Genomic DNA, 25079 nt, shown 5'->3' with positions numbered 1-25079 from the left:
AACTTTTAGAAAGCCTTAAAGTTATTGGTTGAACAAGTAATTTCATACAGCGGTGTATATGTGTTTAACGGCAGTATCAGTTCCAAATTTCCCTTTGCATTCAGATTGTAGGACAGTTTTCCTAAGGCATCATGAACTAATGATTGCACCGATGCATTAATCATGAAGGCCATCAGAGAGAAAACAACCACAAGCCAAAATGGCAGATGTTACATGGTGAAGCAGAAACCAAATCAAATGTGTAAACACGTAGAAAGAGAGAGAACATTTCCCCACAAGGTTATTTTTGTTTGGTGTTTGTTTGGTTTTTTCTTTTCTTTCTTTCTTTCTTTTTTTTTTTTTTTGCTGAGGAAGATTTGTCCTGAGCTAACATCTGTGCCCATCTTCCTCTATTTCATATGTGGGTTGCCACCACAACATGGCTGACGAGTGGTGTAGGTCCACACCTGGGATCTGAGCCCATGAACCTGGGCTGCCTAAGTGGAGCATGCCAAACTTTAACCGCTAGGCCACAGGGCCAGCCCCACAAGGTTATTTTTTTAACCTTGGCATTGAATCAACCAACAGAGTATAATGGGTACACACTTACCAACAAAAACCAGAATTTTTTTTTAACTCTGAAATTTGACTGACAATTTAAAGACCTTGCTCAAAATTTTTTCCCCAGATACGAGGAGAGTAGCAAAGAAAAAATTTGTTACAAAGGAATGTTGATTACTTGTCTGTTGCACGTGGGCACATATCACACATGTGGTTTCACTTAACAACCCCACAAATTAGGTGTCGTGGCCGCCATTTTGCAAATGCAGAAACTGAGGGTCAATGAATTTGCATAGTGTATTTGTCTACTCAGACTGCCATAACAAAATACCACAGGCTGGGGGGCTTAACAGAAATTTATTTTCTCACAGTTCTGGGGGCTGGAAGTGTAAGATCAAGACGCCAGAAGGGTTGGTTTCTGGTGACCTTGGTTGGTCTGGAAGACCTTCCTTGCTGGCTTACAGATGGCTACCTTTCACTGTGTCCTCACGTGGCCTCTCCTGTGTGCATGCCCCTGGTGTCTCTTTCTCTTCTTGTAAGGACACTAGTTCTGTTAGATTAGGGCCCCACCCTTATGCCCTCATTTAAGCTTAATTACCTCCTTAAATGCCCTTTCTCCAAAAACAGTCACATTGGAGGTTGGGGCTTCCCCATATGGATTTGGGGGAGGTCACAATTCAGTCCACAACATATAGCGTCCGAGAGCCCACAATTGTTAAGTGGTAGAACCAAGACTGTCTGAATGCAAACGGTTGAGCACCCAGACTGCACTGCCTCTCCAGTGCCATGGCACGTCAGATAAAGGGGGGAGACGTCTCGCTCTGAGAGCTGCCTCTTAGAGCTTGCTGGCAGGGAAACAGTCTCACCGCAGTAAGCTCTGTCCTGGTGGGAAGGGTGGTGAAGTACTTACACAAAGTAGATAGAAGAGCACAGGAGTCCAAGTCAACTAGAGCCTGTCCAGATGACACCAAATAAAAATGGCTTCATCTACTCTCTTTATAGCTACACATATGGCATTTGGTTTCACTACCGTATAGCATACACAGTGCAGTTTCCATGGTCCCCAAAGATCCAGCATCTCATTCGCTCTTTCTTTTCTTTTCTCCCAACCACCAGCTAACGTCCTGGAGGGCGACTCCATGGATCAGGATGTCGAGAGCCCTGTGGCCATTCACCAGCCAAAGTTGCCTAAGCAGGCCAGGGATGACCTGCCAAGACACATCAGCCGAGACCGGACCAAAAGGAAAATCCAGAGGTACGTTCGGAAAGATGGGAAGTGCAACGTCCATCATGGCAACGTCAGGGAGACTTACCGCTACCTGACTGATATCTTCACCACCTTAGTAGACCTCAAGTGGAGATTCAACCTGTTGATTTTCGTCATGGTTTACACAGTGACGTGGCTCTTTTTTGGGATGATCTGGTGGCTAATCGCATACATCCGAGGAGATATGGACCACATAGAGGACCCCTCGTGGACTCCCTGTGTCACCAACCTAAATGGGTTTGTCTCTGCTTTTTTATTCTCAATAGAGACAGAAACCACCATCGGTTATGGCTACCGGGTCATCACGGACAAGTGCCCAGAAGGAATTATTCTCCTCTTAATCCAATCTGTGTTGGGGTCCATTGTCAATGCATTCATGGTGGGATGCATGTTTGTAAAAATATCGCAACCCAAGAAGAGGGCAGAGACCCTGGTGTTTTCCACCCACGCGGTAATCTCCATGCGGGATGGGAAACTGTGCCTGATGTTCCGAGTCGGGGATCTTAGGAATTCCCACATTGTGGAGGCCTCCATCAGAGCCAAGCTGATCAAATCCAAACAGACCTCGGAGGGGGAGTTCATCCCCTTGAACCAGACGGACATCAACGTAGGCTATTACACCGGGGATGACCGTCTGTTTCTGGTGTCACCACTCATCATCAGCCACGAAATTAACCAACAGAGTCCTTTCTGGGAGATCTCCAAGGCCCAGCTACCCAAGGAGGAACTGGAAATTGTGGTCATCCTAGAAGGAATGGTGGAAGCCACAGGTAAGGTGTGCTCTATCCTGTGATGTCTGTGGGATCGATGCTCATTTTAAACTGGATGTTTAAAACTCACTTAAACCCAATGATCTTATTTATGACAAAATATGGAAAACTGAATCTCACTCACTACTATTAACAGCATCCCCTTGCTTCATGAAACAATATGTCTATGTGTCCTATAACCTTAAGCATATCCACCAAGAAGTCTAACCATTTAGTTTTTTGAAGGTTCTTTGGAAAATAAATTAATAAACAATTTTTTTAAAACACCACTTAATATATTTTAAATTTCCAAATATTAAATTAAATTAAAATTTGACCTGTCTCTAAAGCACTTTATGAATACCTCTAAAACATTGCTTAATTTAAATACTTGAGGTTATTAATCACCAAGCCAGAAGGAAGAAGTTAAGCCTTTCAAAGGAACTCTGACAAATTGCTTTAATAAAAATGCGATTTCACCCCTTCTTTGGGAGCTATTTGCAAGACCCACAGCATTGATTTTTCTTTTGTCAAGTGAGCACTTGCTGTCCTTCTCCATACTCTACCTGCTGAACCCCAAGTGGGCATAATACTGTAGACCCAGTAAATAACTCTAGCGAGCAAGAAAAAAACCCTGAAAACCCTATTGACCCTCCTGCTGCTAATGGCTAATCATTGGTGTGTTTGAGGGAAGATGATCTGTTCTCAGAATAGAGAAATGGTCTGTTTTTATTGAAGTGTTCACTCATATCTGAACTTGACACGTGTTATACATCCCAAAAGTAAAGCAGGCTCTGCCACATTAATCTGTAACGTTCCACAAAACAGAGCCATAAATTCTGACTTAAGCTAACAGTAGTGCCCCACAGGAGGAGTATAACCCAGAACCCTAATTCATGACTTTCTTCACTGTTCTTCTGAGTTCTTGATGTGAGCCTTGGATCCTCTTTAGTTATACAATCTGCCCTCCTGTGCTTTGAAGTCTTCAACTTGAGGCTCAGGGTTGGTTTATGTAACCTGAAAACACATGGCCAACTGCCTGGCCCCAAATTCTTCATCAACCCGTAACCTGACCCTAGTCATCCCTTCAAATGAAAGTCATTGGTCTCATGTCTCTGTACCCAAAAGGTAAGGTCATAACCTCTAACAGATTTCTCTTATGGTGGTAGAAACTTTTGCAATAGGTTTGTTTTGTTTTGTTGTTTTGTTTTGGGGGAAGATAGCCCTGAGCTAACACCTGCCGCCAATCCTCCTCTTTTTGCTGAGGAAGGTTGGCCCTGAGCTAACATCCATGCCCATCTTCCTCTACTTTATATGCGGGACGCCTGCCACAGCATGGCTTGATAAGCGGTGTGTAGGTCCACACTGGGGATCCAAACCAGCAAACCCTGGGCTGCCAAAGCAGAGCACGCAAACTTAACCACTAGGCCACTGGGCTGGCCCCTGCAATAGGTTTTTTAAATGCAGCAAACAATGAAAATATGAGTAAACAACTTTGCATGGCACTCAATGATATGAGTATGCTCTTTTCCATAGAACAAAAGGAATATGGACCTAATTCTAAAATGGCTTTAAAGAATAACAGAATAATTATTGTGAGATGCTAAATAGGTGCAGTGCCTGTGAACAGGGCTGTCTGTACCTTGAGCCTGACTTTTGAGTGGACTCCTGAGGCAGTAGTTGCATGAGTGGGAGGAAGAAGAGAGGAGGAACGGGGGAGGGGGAGGAACAATTGCAACAGGGAGCCCTGTCGGTTTCCCACAAACCGGAAACTTCGCCCACCTTCGCTGAGCACAGGGACTCTGGTGATCCCCCTAGTGGTGGCCACTGAGATCCAGCCTCTGGAGGCATAAACTGACCACTCCTGACACAGTTTTAATATTAGATTTCTCACTATAAACTCTCCCACTAGGACATGAGAGAGGGCAATGGACAAGCCTCGTTACCTTTGGGTCTCTGAGCTCAAGAAGCAAAAGCCTCTGAAGATGTACCCTCTGGTTGCTGGTGTTAACTCGAGCTTCAAATTGCAGGAGCTTCATGTTCCCTCAAACCAAAGCCCAATCTCAAAAAATAAACAAATCTGGTATAAGAGAATTATCTTTGTGATGTCCCCGAATGAGAATTCTCCCTGAGGCAGACCCTGTCGTTCTGATGACAGCTTGTAATGAGCGAGCCTTTCCAAAAAGAGGAACATTGTTTTCTTGGTAATTAACAGTGATACTTCCCTCGAGCATTCTGTGGCCTTTCCACTGCTTTCTTACAGAAAACTGGGTAGTCGCCAGCAAAAAGAATCAAAAGGCTTACCCCTCCTCTCTCCCCTCGCCCCCGAACCTCATTCCTGGGAAAAGGCAACCACTATTAATTTTCTAAAAGAAAAAAGTAGTTTTTTTTTTAATTTCTGGAAAGCAGAGGGAGGAGTGTTCTAGAAAGTTCTGGGTTTACCTAGAAGCTGGACATGTCTTGATCTTTTCCTGATAGGATTCATACAATTCAGCACTTTCAGCACGTCTGATCTCCCAAGCTTCAGCAGGATGCTTTTTCGTTGTCAATGAAAAGCACACTTGGGATTTATAGGCATTCAACAGGCCCTTGTTGGGGGAGAATGCTTCAATGAGTCAAAACCGCAGGAAAAAAATAAAAGTGGACAGAATGCACATTGAGTAAAATAAACTCACAGGGATCTAATTATTCATTGTAGGGCTAGATGGGAAGTCAGGAGCCATGGAAACAGCAAACTGACACAAAATGGCTTCACCTTACTCTTCCCTTCTTTCAAAAGTGTCTTAATTGACCTTAAACTACTATCAGTGATCTCAGTTAGTGGGCCTCTTTCAAGGATGAGCCCCACACTGCCATCTCTACAAGGTGCCCTCTTCCTGTCGTGCACAGTGTGGACACACAATGATCCGACATGGTGTTTTCTGGAGAGCTGAGCTATCCTGCAGTAGGCTGACCACCGGGGTCCTTCTGCTGGGTGCTCAGGCACAGCACCAGCCAGTTGGTGCTCTGTTGACGCACTATATTCCAATGCCAGCTGCACCACGCAAGCCTGCTTTGTCACATTGCTCAGAGTCAGGCTCATTTCTAGAAAATGGAGGTAAGCTCCTTGAAGGCAGGATATGAGTCTTGCCCATCCTTGATGCCTTGCGGGTCCTGGCCCCAGTCCTTCACTCAGTGAGTTCTCTGGCCTCATAAAAGACAGACTCACACCCACAAAAGACAGACCCACATCCTTGGTGGATGGCTTCTCTCTGGTCCTGCCCAGAGTCAGAAGGATGCTCATGGTGACCTCTCAAGAACCCTCCGGTCATGCGATTCTATTTTTGAAAATGAATCCAACCCCAGAAAATTCTGACACCAGCCACTCAGACATCTGGGAACTGGCCATGTCTCATCTTGCAAATATATTTTTAAAGGGAGCCCTTTATGTTCCTGACATATGGGCAATTTTGAGACAGTGATGTTTACAGAAGGGTTCACAGCTACGTAAACAAACATGCTCCGCAGCTGTGGCAAATGTGCATTAAAATAGTAAAGCATTCATAAAGACTGGTATTTATAGAGGGCAAATTGGCCTAGAGGCTAGATGACAGCTACACAGAGCTGGGCCCGTTGCCAACAGCTCCTCACCATAGCCTTTCTGATTGATGAACTTCCATATTTACCCCCAACGATTATGCAACTATGACAAGCAGCTCTTTCTAACACCTCAGCAAATGTGCCTCATTAGGATGAATCCCCATTAAGCCTTTTTTCTTTACAGTTTTTTTTAAGGAAACTATAAAACACAAGAGTAGACCAAAGAGTACAGTTAACTCCCATATACCCATCATTCAATTTCTGTCATTGTCAATTCACGGCCAAACTTGTTCCCTCTATAACATCACTCACTAACTACCCGCCAGCATGAGATCATTTTTTTGCAAATATTTCAGTATGTGTCCTTAAAAGATAAGAACTGTTTTTAAAACATAACGACAACGCCGTTATGACTCCTGAAATAATTAATGATTATTTCTTAAGATCCAATATGTACCGTGTTCCAACTTCCAATTGTCTCATAAATGTCTTTTTTAATTTTTTTCAAATCTGCTTGTTTGAATCAGGATCCAGGTGAAGTTAACGCACTGTGATTGTTTGAGATCTCTTTTAAGCCTCTTAATTTGTGTGTTCCTTCCATCTCTGTTTTGGTTTTATTTCTTTTCTTTTAAGTTTTTATCAAAGAAGAGAACTTCTGAAAAATTTAAATACTGCGTAGAAAACTGGATAGAATGGAGGATGGAAGGAAACCAACTTAGTGAAGACATAGTAGATATCACTTTATAGATGAGGAGACAGCTGACTCTGCAAGAGTCATGTCTGTGAGCTACCGAGAAAGAGGGTGAGTGTACATCAGACCGGAAGTAAGAGAAGGCAGACTGTCCTTCACCAAAGGAAGGCTCGGTTCCATTGATAGAATGACATTATTCACACAAAGAGAGTTTAGTCACATAAATCACATCACAGATCACAGGATTTCTGAGTTTGAAGGAGTTTTCACCCAACCTTTGCTTTACAGATGAGGAAATAGAGGCCCAGCAAGACTAGTGACTTGGTTAAGGTCAAATAGCCACTGGCAGAGTGGGAACTTGAAACCCAAGACCACTGATGATCTTGTCCAGCCTCCAAGTTCCATGCTCTTTGCATCATGAATGCTGTTGGTTGATGAGGATTCTGTAGAGAAATGCACCCAAAAAAATATGACCGGGTTGAAGGTGCGGACAGGCTGTCTTCTCTTTTTTCCCACCATAAGTTCTTCTTTTACTTTAAGGTTTCTCTGTTGGTCGCCAATGTTATCAATTCACTTTAAAATTCTTTATGCATTCACATGAATTTTTAACAACCATCTATTAAAATGAGATGTGTTGCAAAATAGTTCGGAAGTTGAAATTAAGTAAGCATTGTCTACAAGACATATAATGTTCTGTCAGATCTGATTTCCGAGTACCTGTTTTTGCTATAATCAAAATGCCTCTTCACTATAATAAGGGAGAACATGAGATCACAGAGTTTGAAAAAGTGGCATTTCTCAGGTAAAATGGTTGAGGGTTGGCATTATAGTACTCTTAAACTGTTTCTAGCAATGATATTTCATAGCCATTATATTTTTCAAATCTTATTTTCTCCTTTTGGGAAGTTACTGCTAATCCCTCCATTGGCAAGCCATTATCTCTGGATTTACTATTTTTCTCTTAAGAGTTATAACTCCAACTACCTAGCCTGGGAAGAGAGTTAACTGATGAGATCTGAAATGCTAAGAACTTGGGTGAAAATCTCCTGGCAAATCTCTATGAGGAGTAATGAAAAAAATTCAAAACACATGAATTAATTTTTTCCTAGATGGAAATCTACCACTCATCAACATCAAGAAATCCAACTATCCTTTCCTCCTTGAGCATTAGGTTCAAGTGATTTATTCAAGGCTCCCTTCTAAAATGTCCACCTCAACATAATATACCCTAGTAGTGTCATTGGCTGGATGAAAACTGATGACAGCTGCTTCCCAAATATGGTAAACATTTTGTGATCCTCAGCAGTTTGGGGACACTGTGTTCTGGTTCACCAAATGTGCTAACAATCTAAGGCTGGAGGCTATAAAGCACACATACAGTTTTAAACTTTTCCACCACCCCTCTAAAAGGAAGAATACAGTAATTCTGTTAAATGTTTCCCATAATTTAGAAGTCATTTAGAGTCCCATAATTTAGAAGGCAGTGCATCAAGTTCACCATATATTATTGTGTTTGAAAAGACCAAAATACTGAATAATGAGAACATTTTCATTATTAAAACACCAGTACCAGGAAACCCCTTGCCCTTCCTTCTCCAAATGGCCATGAGGAGCTACTAAAACAGGTGTTCCGTAGAGGGCAATGATGGTCACACGATATACACAAGTAGAATTCAAACCCAAGAAGAAAATTGGACTAGCATCGAAAAGTTAGCTTTGGCTCAAATTCTAAAGTCAGTACGCGTATTGGGAAGAAATTGCACCATTCAAGTTAAGAGATGAGTGGCCAAGAGTGGGAAGCCTCTAATTAGCATATTCTTAAACAAATAGAATTTTATTATTTTGTAGAGCATTCAGTAATAGGAGTGCTGACAGCTTGTCACCAGTTAAGCAGTTCTGCCCAACAATTTCTAATGACCAGAAGAGGCTCTTTGGGGAAAACCATGTAAATTATTCACACACACACACACACATCTGCTAAATAGCTAAACAGCCAGAGGTGCTTCTTCCCCAGTTAAGTATGCCTTGCTCCTCTGTCCTACTCCAACCCACTTACAAATATGGTTTGTTATATTGGTTATTTAGTACACCTCTTTTTTTAAAAGAAATCTCTCTTAGCTATAGCTCAGCTTAACTACGATTCCTTGTGTCATTTATAGTATCAAACCATCCTGGCTTCAAACCACAGTTGCTACACTTCCTGGCTTGCTTAATTAATTTCTCTATGCCTCCCTTTTGTCTCTCTAAAATGAGAACAATAATGATACCTACCTCACTGGTGACCTTTCAACGTCCCCCATTCTACTAGATCAGATTACTTCTTCCCCCATAGACTGCACAGGTGGAAGGCAGTAGATGGAGAGCAAAGCTTTGTGAGGATGGGAAACTCAGCATTCTGGATGGACGATCCCAGCGAGTGGCTCCACTGTTTCCAGGGACCTTGCAGCTGGTGCCTCCACATAGAATGACAAATGACTCCCCTCCGAAGGCGCTCTAAAGAGTCAAAATGGCAAATGCTAACCTGTGACAGCCAGTAGAAGAAATGCACACTCACAACACGAGAGTAAATGCCAGCCTGGCCTCTGCCCCAGTTACCTACCATAAACTGCAAATCGATGGGACTGGAATTAATGAGGATCACCGGACTCAGACAAGACTTTGCGTTGCTATAGATAGTAACATTTCATCATTATAATTTCTGCCCAAAGTAGACAAGAATATAGATTATTCTCGGGTCTTCCAAGGCAACTGCTCAGTGAGGACAGGACTGCATTTGAAAACAATATTTCTATGTTCCCAATTCTTCTCCTAGGGTTTTCCATAAGAATTCTGAGGTATCAGTTGATGCCCCAATTTGCAGAATGTATTTTTGTGCTGTTAACTCAAGTGAATATGATTTACTTACATAATAAGTCCTTATAGATACTTCTGCTTTAAAGTATAGATCTACTTCTCAACAAAGTGGACAGTAAAGGTGAATTTCTATGTAGCCAATTCCGTTGTTCTCTACTTACTAAGAATGATAAAGATACTGTCACAGTCTGCTTTGGCTAAGTCGTGCTGCAGTAACAAACAACTCTAAGAGCTTAAAATACAAAGGTTTATTTCTCATTCACAGTACGTGTCAGCTGTGGCTATTTTCACATCCTCTTTCCTCCAGGATGCAGACTGAAGGAGCAGCCCTATGCAGAACATGCCATTCTCATGGCAGGGAGAAAACAGAGAAATGGCAGAATGCCTTACTTCTGCTCACCATTTATTAGTCATAGCAAGTCGTACAGTGGTGCCTGATGTCCATGGAATGGGGAAACAAATTCTATCCAGAGACTTGGAATAAATAATTGAGAACAAAATAGTACAGTCTACCACAGATACCCAAGTGGTTTTGAAAACCAGCAGATTGAATTAAAAACTTATTGCAAGTCAGGGTTTAAAATGTGCGGTAGTCATTAGTGTTCTTCACCAAATAGGTCCAGCTTCCATCCTTGCAGACACATGTTAGGATGACATTTCCCTGTTCCTGTTGGGCATGGCCATGTGACACACTCATCCCAGCAGCATAAGCATTAGCCATTAGTATCACTCTGGTGGAAACTTTACAAGCTCAAGTGTGATGTTCCCTTCCCTCTTCTACGGTTCTCAGGAAAACACATGTCATGGTGAAACCTCCGTCATCCTGGACTTTGACTGGCTTTGAAGAGTGGACCCTTGTCAAGTCACTTGCGACATGTAGCATGACTGAGAAATAACCTTATGTTGGGTTAAGCCACTGAAATTTGGGTTGTTCATTACCAAGGTGAAATCTAGTCTACTTGCCTGTACAAAATATCATGCTAACATTTTGACAAGTTGCCAGTTGTATACAGCTACTAGCTCCAGACTTGCCATGAACTGAATCTGTGGGTAGCTACTTTGCAGAACTTCTCGTCCCTCCTTTAAATCCTGTCTTCACTGGTTAAGACTTTGAGGTCAGGCAGGCTGAATTCAAATTCTGTCCCCACTCCTGACTCTGCTTGTGGTTGGGCACGTCACATTCCCTAACTTCACCAAACCTCTTTCTGTATTCTGAAAAATGGGAATGATGCTTATATTTACAAGAAGATTCTGTGAGATAATACATGCAAGTCACTCATCATGGGGGCTGGTACACAGTAAGTGTTCAATAAATTTAGAGAGTGAGTCAGTAATTCTATGGATCATAATAGTCTCATCCATCATTCCTTAGGAGTCTATTGGATGCCAATTACTTTATGAGATGCTTTACATAGATTACTTTCAATCCTCAAAACCATTCTGAAAGGTAGGTACCATCCTCATTTAACAAACGAGGAGATTGCCTCTTGAGTGGGGAGCTGGGGAGAGAGTAACTTGCCCAGGGTTACCCAGGTGGTGAAGTGGTAAAGCCAGGATTCCACGTCAGGGCTGCCCACCTTCCCAATCCGTCTGCTCCTGTTCCTCTCAAGAGGAGGCGTAGCACACAAAAGCTCACTTAAAGTCGGGTTATTGATTACATTTCATTAGTGCACTGACAATTACGGCTCGATGATATATTCTCTTTTGGTCACTGGCCTCTGCTTCTCCATGAGGCTCACCTCACCTGACCACAGGAGACGGGCAGGGGCCGCTGCCCTTGCGTAACAGTTGGCACTGAGTCTCTTGAACGGGCACCTGCTGGCTCATCCTCTCAGATTCTAACCAATTCAATCCTACCCGGTGACAGCGCCAGCTGACGCTCTGGGCCAACCCCATCCAAAATGGCCTGGCGCAGTGCCAAGTATAACCCAACGTGCAACCAAACAGCCAGGTTGCAAACCCTTAGGGGAGGAAAAAATAAAGTTTACCATTAAAAGGGAAGAATCAATTTTAACTCTGAACTCCCTGTCAGAAAGCACTGTAACAAAAGGGTTTAGGCTTTGACCAGCTTAATTAAACCCCGTTTGGATTTCTATTTCAATGCAAAATATCCAAGACCCTTTATTGTGTTTGAGGAGGGTGATCATTTTTCTCTGGTCACTGAGGCCATCCTTAGAAGCTTTTAATAAAGCATATTTTCTAGGAAAATACATTTCCTTTTACATTGCCTCAAGCATATTTTGTACAGGATGAATATTGATAGAAACCTGTGAAAGCTGATGGATAAAGGAGGGGCTGATGGGTAATGACATTAGAGAAGAACACACAGTAGGGAGCACCAAGGAGACAGACTAAAGACTGAAGCTCAAGGGGACTAAGGCTACGTTTACACAGGCCTGCAATTAAGTACATTTAGTACAACTCAGAGAGCTGAAGTGGTAATAAAGTCCTTTATTTGCTTTAGATACTTGGTTGTATATATTTTCTGTCTCCCCAAGCATAGTAGGAAAAAGTGTAAAACCCAAGGGGAACAAAAATCATGTGGCCCGTGATCCTTGCAGAAGCTCTTAAGAATCCACAAGGACCAACGTGGGCAAAAAAGATTTCCAAACAATTCTCTGGTCTTTCCAGCATGATTCCTTTGTGTTCACCCAGAGGGACCTCAGTGGGTTCAGCCTAACCTGCAGACCCCATGTCAGCCCCCAACGCCAGGGGAAGAAAGTGGTCACGTTCACTAGGCCAATGACAGATGGCTCAAGATTACATGTGACGAGGCAGATTGATTGGCCATCAACAAATCAGGCCAAGAGCAAGGAAAGGCAAGGATGTTTCCAATACAGCATCACAGCCTGCACTGCTGGAGGGATCTGGGCAGAGAGTCACACCCCATGTTTGGTAGATGAATTAGCAAACGCCTCACCTATGGCTGGAAATGCCCATTCCTGGCAGTGAAGAGGCCAGATGAGGGCACTTTGAGTTGCCATGTCAGCAAAGTGTCTTCTACTGCCACATTGAAGGGTAGAATGACACAGTGGCATTTCTTCCCTTGAGTTCAGTCTGATACATGCTCAGCCAGGTGGAAGGAGGGATGTCATGAACAATGAGCATCCATAACCTGGTAAGGCAGCAGCCCAGTGGACAGGAGACAGAGAAGATGTTAGACAAAAATTCAGTACCTCTCACAAGTCCCACCCTAGGGTCTCATGATGAAACTAAATCCGTGGATGCATCCAAGGAGTATGCATTTAAATTTAAATGCTTAGTGGGTTTATTTTCCCATCCACCAAAATCATGATTTCCACTTTCTCCTCTCTCTTCAATCCTCCGACAACACTCCCTCTTAGATAACAACCTGGCTTCCCACTTAATTGAGAAAATGGAAACAATCAGACTGGAGCATTGCCATCCTCACAGGGCCGTATTCCCACCCCACCTGGGCCTTTAACCCCTGTCTGTCTCCCCTCCCGTTCAATCCAGGGCCAAGTCTGGATCCCATCCTCCAACCTACACAACAACTTTTAGGCATCACCATCTTCTTTCTTTCCTCCATCATCAATTTTTTTCTTAATAGTTTATTTCCATCAACATAAAAACATTCCCTAATATCTACCATCTTCAAGAACAAACAAAAACAAAACTATTCTTCTCTTGGCATCGTGTCCTTTTCCAGTACCATCCATTTCTCGACTCTCCTTCCCACATTACTTCTAGAAAGAATTGAGGATCATCTCCATTGACACTTTTTTGCTTCCCATCCAAATGGGCTTCCATTCCTAGCACATCACTGAAACTCACCAACAATGTCCATCCTGCCACCTCCAAAGGCCACGCATCTATTCCTGTCCTACTTGGCCTCTCTGCACTAACACAGTTGACGACTTTGCCTCCTTCCCCAGCCTTTCTTCTCCAGCGTTCCTCACTTCTTCTGATTTCCCTCCTCCTCCACTGAAAGCTCTTTTCCATCTCCTCTGCAAGCTCTTTCTCCTTTCCCCAAATCCTCAGAGCGCATTCCATCCAGACTCCCATTCTCCGTTTTCCCTCTCAGAGATTTCAGCCAGGCTCTTGGCTTTCATTACCATCTTTTTTGCATGTGACATCTAATTTCTATCTCTAGGCCTAACCTCTCCCCTGAGCTCTCCCTAAAGATCCAGGTGCATACTTGGCATGCCTATCTAGATGCCCAACAAGCTTGTACAACTAACGTGGGCAAAGCAGAAACTAGAGGTTCCAGAATCACCTAGAATCTGTTCCCCTTTCCATTTTTCCCATGTTCATGAATGTCCTACCAACCACGCAGCGATTTACATCAAAAACTGCAGCAGCATCCCTGATTCACCTCCCTCCCTTACCATCCAGAAGTTCCATAGATATGACCTCTAAAATATGCCTGCCTCTATGGCTACCACCCAGATTAAGTCGTCATAATGTGGAGGCAATGGCGTTCAACCAGGTCCCCCAGCTTTACTTTGACCACCCTACAGAGTCCGTTTTGCACAGAGCAGTCATGGTGCTCTTAATAAATGTGGACCAGAGCAAGTCATTCCCGTGCTTAAAACCCTCCAGTGGATTCCCACTCACTTGGAAAATCCAGATTCCTTGCCATGGCCTACAAGGCCCTTCTGGCCTGTCTGATTTCAGCTCCAACCACTTTCCCACCTGATTACCAGGCGGCAGCCACACAGGCTTTCCATCGTGAGCACGGAGCTCTTGCTGAGGGAGCTCTTCTCTGACCACCTGACAGACACCAGCTCCGATCACCGTGCATTCATCACGCTGTGTGGAACTTGTCACCAGTTATCTTGTTGACTTCTTTACTAGCAGTTAGAATGCAAGCTCCATGACAGCTGTGCCTTGCCCTGCTCTTTGCTGTGTTCCCAGTTCCCAGAACAGTCCCTGGCACTGAATAAATATGTACATGCAGAATAAATGAATAGAAGAAGGAATGAGTGAGACATCCTATATGGTCACAGACCAGATTGGTCCCTAAAGCACTAGAGAAAGAGTCTGGAGTCATTTAAAATTACACACACACAAAATTCAACCTGGTCTTTGTCAGCCTGAAGCCTCTCCCTCCTTCCAAGGGGATCACCCCAGGAACCAGTCCCAGCCACCCCTTCTCAATCTCCTTCAAGCCTCCCTTCCTCTAGTGGCCATTGAAAATCTCAGCGGCTCCCAGGACTCTATCCAGGGCCCTCCTCACTTCCTTCTGCACATCCTCCCAGAACAACCCAACCCTGCCTCTTGGCACCAGAACTAGACAGCTAACTGTGTCCTGGACGTCTCCATCTAATTGATTCTCAGGTGCCTTAATTATAACTTGTCCTAAATTCATACCTGCTCCCTCCACCTTGATGAATGGAACCACTTAGGCTCCCAGTTGCCCGAGTCAGAAACCTGGCTGTCGTCTAATGCTCTTCCCTCCCTTGGGCTCTGCAGTCTTACTCCCAAGGGTTCCCCAAGCGCTGGACCGCTGCTTGCCCATAGGGCTACTTTGTGCAAATGAGGAAAAGGCGTCCCTCCTCAAGACACTCTACTGCCATCTGCTGGGAAATTCATGTAATAAATATACAAATCTCTACCCTTTAGAAGTAGTGACAATCTGCACAACCGTATATGGCAGCCCTGGTTAAGCTTGTCTGTTCCATCTCACGCTTGTCTCTGGTATCCAAACATCCTCTCCTCTCCAGCATCTTGGCCACTGCACTGGTTCACGCAGCCGCTCCCTCCGCCTGCCTCACACTGCTTCCATTCCAGCTTCCCTGACTGTAGACTCCCGTTTCCGCAGTTGGCCTCCTCGCAATTGTCAGAATAAACTCTGTAACCCACAAATCCCATGCCCTCACTCCCCAGCTCAGACATTCTCAGTAGGTTCTGAGTAGCTGAGGAATAAAGACCAATCTTCTTTGCATGTCACAGCCATGCCACCTGTCCAGATGCCCTGTCACTTTCCCCCTTACATGCATATGCTGCTGAAATTCCTGAACACACCATGGGTCATTGTGCCTCTGGCCTGCCCATGTGCTGTGACATTATCTCTGCCTAGAATATTTTCCCCGGTTTCCCTTCCCGATAACTCCTACTCACCCACTAAGTCCCCCTGCCAACGCTGTCCCCCTTGAAATCTTTCTGGTTGCTTGGCAAGCTCAAGAGGCCTCGCTCTCTGCTTCCCCTGCCTTTTTACAAATTTCTGCGACGTCTCACCGTATTGTGTCTGATTGATCACATGGCTAGGTGTTGCCAACAGACTCTACATTTTTGAGGACAAAGATTATGTCTTTCTTTCTATTCCTGACAATTAGCACAATCTTGCACGTGGTGGGTGCTCTATAAAAGGGATGAGTACATAAATGGTTTTTAAACAGCAAGCTCTGACTTCCTGGATGTGTCTCCGACCCTCTGAAGCATTTTCTTGTCACCTGGCGCCATGTTATCTGGACTCTACCAGGAGCCAAGGGCAGCACCCGCCTTCCCCATGCAGGTTCTCATGCCATTTAATTTGTAAATTAAAGACATGTTTGATTAAAAGAGCTTGTTTACACTACAGGATTCTTCCCCCATCCAATATTCACCATGCATCTTATAAACTCCATCCGACATAAATACAGATAGTTTCAAGCAGAGATCCAAAGGCAAATATGTCCCAGAATTCGGTCTCGAATCACACAAGAGCCTCTGCCAAGTAGAAATAGCCCTGTGGCCCTTTTTAAAGAGGTCTAGTCCACTGGGGACTCGCCGAGGCCAGAAGTGGACTCCTGGAGCAAGTGTCCCTCCCGGCTTTCGGGGAAATTTCCCTCTGATGTCTGATTCTGCTCACAGATCTCCTCCCTTCTGCCAAAGAAACAAGCGAATCTCTCAGAAGAGTGGAGAAAGGGAGACCCCTTGACTTAGGCTTCTAATCCATAAATAAAGCAGAGTCTCTCACTATATAACCCTCACCCACTGCAGCGATGGAAGATGAGGGCGGATGCTGAATCCAGACACCACCATGCCTCTGAGGCCTTCTAAGAGGCCTCTCTGAGGGTAAAAACTCCACAGGCAAGGCCTCTGAGGCTGAGGTGTACTCAGTCTGCAGGCAAGGATTTTCCAGAACCTTCCATGTGCCTGGCATTCGTGCAAAGTTACAAAAACACAGTCCTGCCCTTAGGGAACTTGCATTTTAGAGCAGAGGATTGGCAAAATATTTTCTGTGAAGGGCCAGGTAGTAAACATTTTAGACTTCGTGACAGTCTCTGTCACAACTGCTCAACTCTGCCGACATTGCGCGAAAGCAGCCACAGGCAGTAAGTTTAAAAACGAGCGTGGCCATGTCTCCATAAAATTTTATATATGGACACCTGTAATTTTCACGTGTCATAAAATATTATCCTTCTTTGGTTTTTCTTCAACCATTTAAAAATGTCAAAAGCGCTTTTAGCTCTCTCCTATTCTAGGTGATGGACCGACATGAAAGCAAATTACAATGGAAAGTGGAATAATTTCTATAAAGGGAGCATTTTAAATGGGAAGGTGGGCCATTGGGTACAGGAGCGCTCCCCTCATACTCTCGGCCAGAATTGCACTTCAGATGTACTCTGCATAATCGTTGCCAGTGACAGCAATGAGCACGGTACCTCCCAGGAGAAGGGGAGGCAGCCACAATCCACGGAGAAATGAAATCATTTGCATCTGCCCTTGGCATTTGCATTCGCCCCAGAATGAGAATGTAACAGGGAGCAGAGGTTTCTTGACCTTTGAGAGAGAGCTAAAAATAGAACTTCTGTTCCAAAGCAGAGATTCATCGGTAAACAGTACTATCATTAACATCATATTTTAAAGAAAAAAAATTAAAGAATGTGTTATTGTTTTATGAATGTTTGCACTGCCTCTCCTTCTTCCTTTTTTGCTTGCTCAGTTCTCCTTTGGGTGAAAAGCACTCCCACTAGCTAAATTTCCCAACTCTTCTCACAGCAACATTTATTCTTTTTTTTTTTAGGGTATGCTTTTTTGGTGAGGAAGATTGGCCCTGAGCTAACATCTGTTGCCAATCTTCCTCTTTTTTATTTTCCTCCCCAAAGCCCCAGTACATAGTTGTATATCTTAGTTGTAGGTCGTTCTAGTTCTTCTGTGTGGGATGCCACCACAGCATGGCTTGATGAGCAGTGTGTAGGTCTGCACCCCTGGCCACCAAAGCAGAGCACTCAAACTTAACCACTCCACCTTGGGGCTGGTCCCAACATTATTCTTAAATCAATTCATTTGGAGGTTGAAGGTACTAAACCCATTCCAACCCGAAAGAGACTTTCTTTGTCCAAACTCCCCTCTGCGTCCACCCCCATTTTCTTCCGAGGCCGAGTGGAATGTCAACGTGGCCATCAATGAAAGCACTCAAACCTTGGTATAAATTACACATCCACACAACACAACACAGCCCTGCCCTCTATCAGGCAGTTATGGGACTGTCCTCACAGAAAGATGTCCCTAACAAACTCGTCAGAAATGCCTCCACTCATCCAGAACAGCTTGCTGTCAACAAGGCGCTCAAGTGATATTGTTCAACCTTTCTAGTCACTGACCCAACCAACTATGAGAGGTGGGAAGACCTTATAAAGACCCACAGATGTGCTTTGGCTCTATTTCTATCTAATCACAGGATCTCGGATCAGAATAGTTGTAACAAACTCTTGAATAACAGTAGCACATAGGAAATTTTCTTAATAAAAATCATTTTCCCTAGAATGGATTTTGCTAGAAAAACCGACATAGGGAAGCCTCAAGTTCTCTCCTTGCTGGCTTTTGTTCTGTCTTTCTCATACTGCTTTCTGCGGCTCCTTTTCCCCAACCAATCAGAATTCCCCACATCTTATAAAGTCCAACACATGCCACCTCCTCCATGAGGCCCTCGCATGGTGAAGCCAGGCCTGTGTTCTCATCTCTAATCAGGTCCTGTACTGTCTCCTACTTTCCGGAGTGTCATTGTCATCTCCCAAGTAGACTGGAATACATGCTGTTAAGACTCTAATCTGGTCTTCTCTCTCCCTCGTCCCCTTGGCACCATTCTGAGCACATGAAAACCACAGCGTATGCTGGTGATGGCTCGGAGACCTGTCAGTGTACCTCCTCACCTGCCTCTATGGATCCAAACCATGCCAGGAATTCTTGGGGGACAATTTGACAAGTGTTGGAACCAGAATTGGTTATGAGTTTAGTTATAGATGCTCAACATGGCTAACCCGTTTCAGATTCTCAAATCGATCCTGTCATTCATGCTATATCATGTCAGGGGCAGCAGGAACAATCTCCCACGTTCTGCCACATTTGCTTGACCATTCTCTCTAGAGCTAGGTACAGATACCAACATTGATACATGTGTGCATACGTGTATATGCATTTGAGATTTTTTAATCATTTGAAAGCAAACTGTAGACATGATGCCACTTTACCCCTAAATTCTTCAGTGTATATTTTGTAAATGTGAAAACAATCTTACAAAATCACAGTATAATCATTAAAATCAGAAAATTGATATTGATATGATGCTATTATCTAATCTACAGACTTGATTAATATTTTACCAATTTTCCAAATAATTTCTCTTATTGTCAAAGAAAATCCCAGATCATACTTTGTTGTCATGTCTCTTAATCTCCTATAATCTAGGGAGCTCATCTGTCTGTCTTTAACTTTTATGACATTGACTTTTTTGAAGAGTATAGGGCACTTTGTAGAATGTCCCTCGATTTGGATTTTTCTCACATTTATTCATGATGAGATTCAGGTTAGGCATTTTTGTCAAGAATACAATAGAAGTGATGCTGTGTCCTTCTCAGTGCCTCATATCAGGAGGCACATGATGCCTGCTTTTCCCAATGGGGGTGATGTTAACTTCAACCACTGGTTGAGGGGGTGCCTACCAAGGTTCTCCACTGTAAAGTTGTTATTTTTCACTTTGTAAAAAGTATCTTGTGGGTAGACACTTTGAGATGGTGTAAACATCCTGTTCCCCTCCTCAAATTTTCGTTTCAGCATCCATTGCTGATTCTTGCCTGAATCAACTATTACTAAGATAGTTGCCAATAGGTGATTTTCTAACTCCACAGTTCTTTCTATATTCGTGTGTTAGCTTTCAAACCTAAGGAAGTGCTTTTCTCCCTCCATTACTTATCTATTTATTTATATCAGTATGGACTCGTTGACTCTTATTTTATTCAATGAATTACAATCTGCTGCTATCATTATTTATTTGTGATGCTCCAGTTACCCCAGATTTGGCCAGTGGGATCCCCTTCAGGCACACTTCTTGTCTTTGAATATTTCCCCATGATTTTTTGTGCTCTTCTTTCCATACTGGCACAAAAAGATGTTCCAGGCTCACCTGGTAATTTACCAGTCCCAGCTGTAGAATCAGACATTTCTCCAAAGACTCTTCTTCATTCCTTTTGGTAGAGAATGGTCTTTAAGAGCTAAGACCCAGGTCCTAGGTGTGCAGAACACATATTCCTATTAGGCTCCTCCAGTTACAGAAGAGAAGGTCAGTTCTTCCCCAGCTCCACAGGCTGCTAAGTGTATGTATCTAAACTAAACCAGTGGCTCAAAAACACTGCACTCCAGAAACTTGTTAGGGAGAAATCTCAGGCTCATCACTTCCAATATTTATCAGAAAGTTGGTCTGGAGTGAGACATTTGGGGAGAACTGCATGCAGTCACACGGTCCCTATATTCTTCCAGAGCATCTAAAACCCAGGTTTTGCACCCACCAGAGGAGCAGAGAATGCCCTTGTACTTAGCAGCCCACTGCAGAAGGTTTTTATTGAGCTGCATGGTGTAAAACCAGCCCCGTGAAACTGACCCATGTCTGCTAGAAGGCGGTGTTGACTACAGTTCACAACCCCCACAGACACAAACACCCCACTACCTCATTACAAACTCTCAGGAGTCATAGCACCAAGAATAGTTGAACTTTTGCTTAGCAATTGATTTCCGCTCATACAATGGATGCTGTGTAACTTCTGTAACTAGCCATGTCTCCCTTGTTGTTGCAATAATGCCTAGAACCAAATTTGCCATTCGTATAGCAAGGCTGCACGTCATTATGATGTACATTTTCATAATGCCTCATTCCTGGTGCTTTTGATGACCCCTCCCAAGGTGGTTTTCCCTTTGTAGCATCACCCCCATCATGACGGTTGCCATTTATATGCTATTTGCATTAGTCATCCAGTCTGCCATAAAAAATACCACAGGCCGGGCAGCTCAAACAACAGACATGTGTTTTCTCACAGATCTGGAGGCTGGAAGTCCCAGATCAAAGTGGTGGCAGCTGGGTTTCTGGTGAGGGTTCTCTTCCTGGTTTGTAGACGGCCACCTTCTCCCTGTGTCCTCACGTGGCCTTTCCTCTGTGTGTGCTTGGAGAGGGAGCTCTGTTCCTCTTCTTAGAGGGACATCAGTCCTACTGATTAAGGCCTCACCTTTATGACCTTATTTAACCTTATCACCTCCATATAGGTCCTGTGTTCAGGTAGAATCCCACTGGGGCTTAGGGCATCAACATCTGGATTGGAGGAGGCACAATTCCGTCCATTACACTATGTAAACTGCTTATATCCTCAGTGGACCAAGTCAGAGTCTTAATAAATGGACACAGTGTTCTCATCCTCGCTAGGAGTGCTCAGCCTTCACAGATGTTCCCCACACTCCACTGACACCTAGAATGCAGAGCCTACCATTCTGTGGGCTGAAATGGAATAAGGGCCACACCTATGACTTGATTAATTGCCCTTTATCTACAATTATGTAAAGCAAAATGTGCTTGGCTCGCTATTCCATAATCAGGCAGCATAGAAAAGTCCTGAAGTGCCCCATCGTACCGTCCCCAAAGCCGTCCACACTCCTTCTATGTTTGTTGGACCATCTGAACTTGTCGTTGAGCAAAGAGCCATCCAGGGTGGGAAGCTCAAGGGTCTGTGCAGAGGTGCCAAGTCACTGTCCTGGTGAGAACCAATGACAGAAACACACAACGGGCCATCTGTGGGTCCAGTTGTCTTCTTCAAAGAAAATGCCTTCAGGAAAAGCCTGAGGGCACACGGCTACCCAAGGCTGGAATCCAGGGCATGTCACATCTGTTCCCCGGCTTGGACCTTTCTCCTTCCAGAACCTTCTCTACACTTACCTTTCATGCCCCTCTGGCAGGAGGGGTGCTGTTAGGTAGCATTGTTCATCTACGGGTCTGGGAGCTCTGTTCCAATTCATCCAATAATGTTTCTGTCTTTATCGTAAATCACACATCGATCCATTTTGCATTATTAACTGTTCTACGTCATCCACCCTCCCACAATCCCTCCCACCTACTATTGTCTGAGGTGCTTCAGGTTCTCGGGGCAAGTACCTGCCCCCAGAAAGGCCCAATGGCCCCATGCAAAGCTCCCACCCACCCGTGCGGTTGCCCTGCCCATCTCCTGTCCAGCCCCAGAGCCGCGCAGCCTGACTTGCCCGGCCTCTTCTCAGACCTGTGTCTTGCCCATGGGATTTGGCCATTTGGACCGTCGCTATAATTCCCAAGCCCTCCGTCAGGACTATGTCTTGTGGACCCATCCGTCATGGCCTAGACCTACATGCTCCTTCATTCTCCAGCTCAGGCAGACCCTCGGGCCACCTCCTTGTCAAAGAGGAAGTTGAGACACCATCTCCCAATGGGTGACATCAATCAAGAAACAGCAGTATTTATTCCCCATTATATATGTTAAACTAGTCATTTCTTACGTACTGCCTCAAATATCAATTCTATCTTCAAGAAGCAAGAAAATACCTACAACACAGCCCTCAGTACCATCTAATTCAAAAGGAAAAATTATGACATTTAAAGAGCTGATCTGATAGATTTCCAAATTGGATTAATGTTATTAATTTCCTGCTGTCAAAATAGAAAGTATCACAGGAATGTTTCTCCCTATCCATTAAATCTTTTAATAAACGCTGGAAAACAAGAAGGAACATAAACAGAGTGTGGCTAGTCATTAATGAGACCATTTTTACAAGGTTGCTTACAGAATTAGTTTCATTGTGGTTGTTTACAACACAAATAAAGACTTGTATAAAAAGCTATCCTTTCTTAGTATCTATATTAAGAGTAAAATTTAACAAATCTAGTCCAGCTCTTTTATTCTAACTTCAACTAAATAAACACTTATTTGAGGGAAGTGACTTTGGGAATTTGGGCTAAATAGATGGTTTCTTGGCATGTCATTGGGTAATAGTGGATCTCAATGGGAGATGCGTTTCTTAGAGAATGTCAAATTGTCCATACGCTGTGTCTCTTTGAAAGTGAATTGTAAGTGCTCTCCCATCTGCCGAATTCACTCCAAAGCCAGAGTCTAAACTCTGTATTTTGGGGAGACCGAAGTGTTTGACCACTGAGCCCCAAAGTCCTGTCAGAACCAGGAGAAGGTAGTATGTCCAATCAAGACATGGCTCATATTGGTCCCCACACTCCCATCATTTTCCAGAGTTTTCTACTAAAAGGGTGTCATGGACAAGGGCATTATTGTTACAACCAATAAGTGCAGGAAGAGGGGTTGCTCCAGCTGAGGAGGTTGTACTTGCTCTTATTCTGTTTAAACCGAAGAGCTTTAAACACAATTCAAACCCCGTATGCAGCTCCTTGGAAATTATTCTGAAAGGGGAGAAAAAGTACAGTGCATTTATTTCTCAGAAGTAGAGAGAGAGGAAGTTGAAACCCAAAAGTGAAATGGAAATGTGGGTGCCACTCGATGCTTTTTCATCTCTGGAAGTGGACACATATCTCATTCCATTGCCGCAAACACCGATGACTGTCAAAGTGTGTTAGAATTCAGCTATGTCAAAAATTTCATGAAATAAGGGGCAATCAGCTGAGGTTAGAGAAACTTGTTTTTAATTATATGGCAAAACATCTCAAAAGAGGTATTTGATCCGCGGTGGCAGCTCATAGCAAAAGTGCATTGGATGAATGAATACCTTTACGTTGCTGCTATTTGACTTAACGGGTCCTGCAGGGTCCATGGAGTTTTAATGGCTGTGCTTTCCCAGTAAGCACAGGAGTGCTAGCAACTGTACAGATTCCACGCCTGCTAAGTGGCCTCCAGCCATGTCTCACTACACCCCACTAACATTATCAGATTTCAACTTGTGCCAAAAACTGAGCACAGCACAGTGGGCTGAAGCCGTTCCTGGAGGCTGTTTCAGCCAGAGGCAAAATTGTGAATCAGATGTGGAACAGGACATCCAAACAGGACTCTTTAGAAGTCAAGCGTGGCTGGTGCTCCCATCCAATGGGTGTCAATTCCTTCCATCTTCCACCAAGAGCTGCGGGGCTCCATGCAGGCGGCACAAAGCAAGCGATCAGAACCCAGTTTGGTGGCCCAACTCTTTCACCCACTTCAAAAGCAAAGAATCAGAAATTTAAGATTAGAGAGTGCGATTTGAGACCACCTCACCCCCCATACCTGACCAGCCGTCCCCAAAGTGGTTAAAGGGCTAATAAAGTGGCACTCTCAGCCACCACGCAATTGTCTCTCTCCATCCTTCCTCCTCAAAGGTGCAGCCTAAGAGTGCCTGGCTTGAAATTGAAAAGCAGCCTGAACCCGCTTTGATTTATGCCTGCTTCTGATCCACTTTCTGTTTGGAGAAGAAAGGACTCTGTGGATTTCTTGAAATTCATGTTTGTGTCCTGACTACTGCCGTAGGCTGTTAATTGGGCCAGGTGCTGGTAACTGTGGTTCTGTCCCCAAAGTCAGGAAAATATTCAAAGGCCTTTGGCAAATTCAAAAATCTTGGGGTTTCCTAAGATTCCCACAGCAAAGGCCTTCTAGGCTACCAATGCCTGTTACAAATGCAAAGACGTGTAGCTCCACTGTAGACAGTTCCTGAAGTCAAAAACTTACCCCCAGTGAAAACTGGACAGCCACATGCAAAAGATTGAAAATTGACCAGTCTTTTTCACCACACACCAAAATAAACTCAAAATGGATCAAAGACCTAAAGATTAGGCCTGAGACAATAAGTCTTTTGGAAGAGAATATAGGCAGTACACTCTTTGACATCAGTTTCGAAAGAATCTTTTCGGACACTGTAACTCCTCAGTTGAGGGAAACAATAGAAAGAATAAACAAATGGGACTTCATCAGACTAAAGAGCTTCTTCAAGGCAAGGGAAAACAGGATTGAAACAAAAAAACAGCTCACTAATTGGGAAAAAATATTTACAAGCCACTTATCCGACAAAGGGTTAATCTCCATAATATACAAAGAACTCACACTGCTTAACAACAAAAAAACAAACAACCCGATCAAAAAATGGGCAGAGGACATGAACAGACATTTCTCCAAAGAAGATATAAGTATGGCCAATAGACACAGGAAAAGATGTTCATCATCACTAATCATCAGGG

The 25079-nt window shown here is 43.9% G+C and overlaps 1 protein-coding gene across 2 annotated transcripts in view; it reads left to right on the top strand.

Moving 5' to 3' along the window:
* KCNJ6 (potassium inwardly rectifying channel subfamily J member 6) overlaps positions 1 to 25079 on the top strand; it is a 268323-nt gene that overhangs the window by 183068 nt on the left and 60176 nt on the right. For both annotated transcript variants that reach the window (XM_014736374.3, XM_070252199.1), the window contains exon 3: positions 1657 to 2577. In XM_014736374.3, the coding sequence (XP_014591860.2) occupies positions 1657 to 2577 (921 nt within the window). The remainder of the gene's footprint in view (positions 1 to 1656; positions 2578 to 25079) is intronic.

This window comes from Equus caballus, chromosome 26 (genome assembly GCF_041296265.1).
Source record: "Equus caballus isolate H_3958 breed thoroughbred chromosome 26, TB-T2T, whole genome shotgun sequence".
NCBI classification, from domain to species: domain Eukaryota; kingdom Metazoa; phylum Chordata; class Mammalia; order Perissodactyla; family Equidae; genus Equus; species Equus caballus.
The sequence above is the reverse complement of the archived record's forward strand: the minus strand, read 5'-3'. Positions and strand labels throughout refer to the sequence as shown.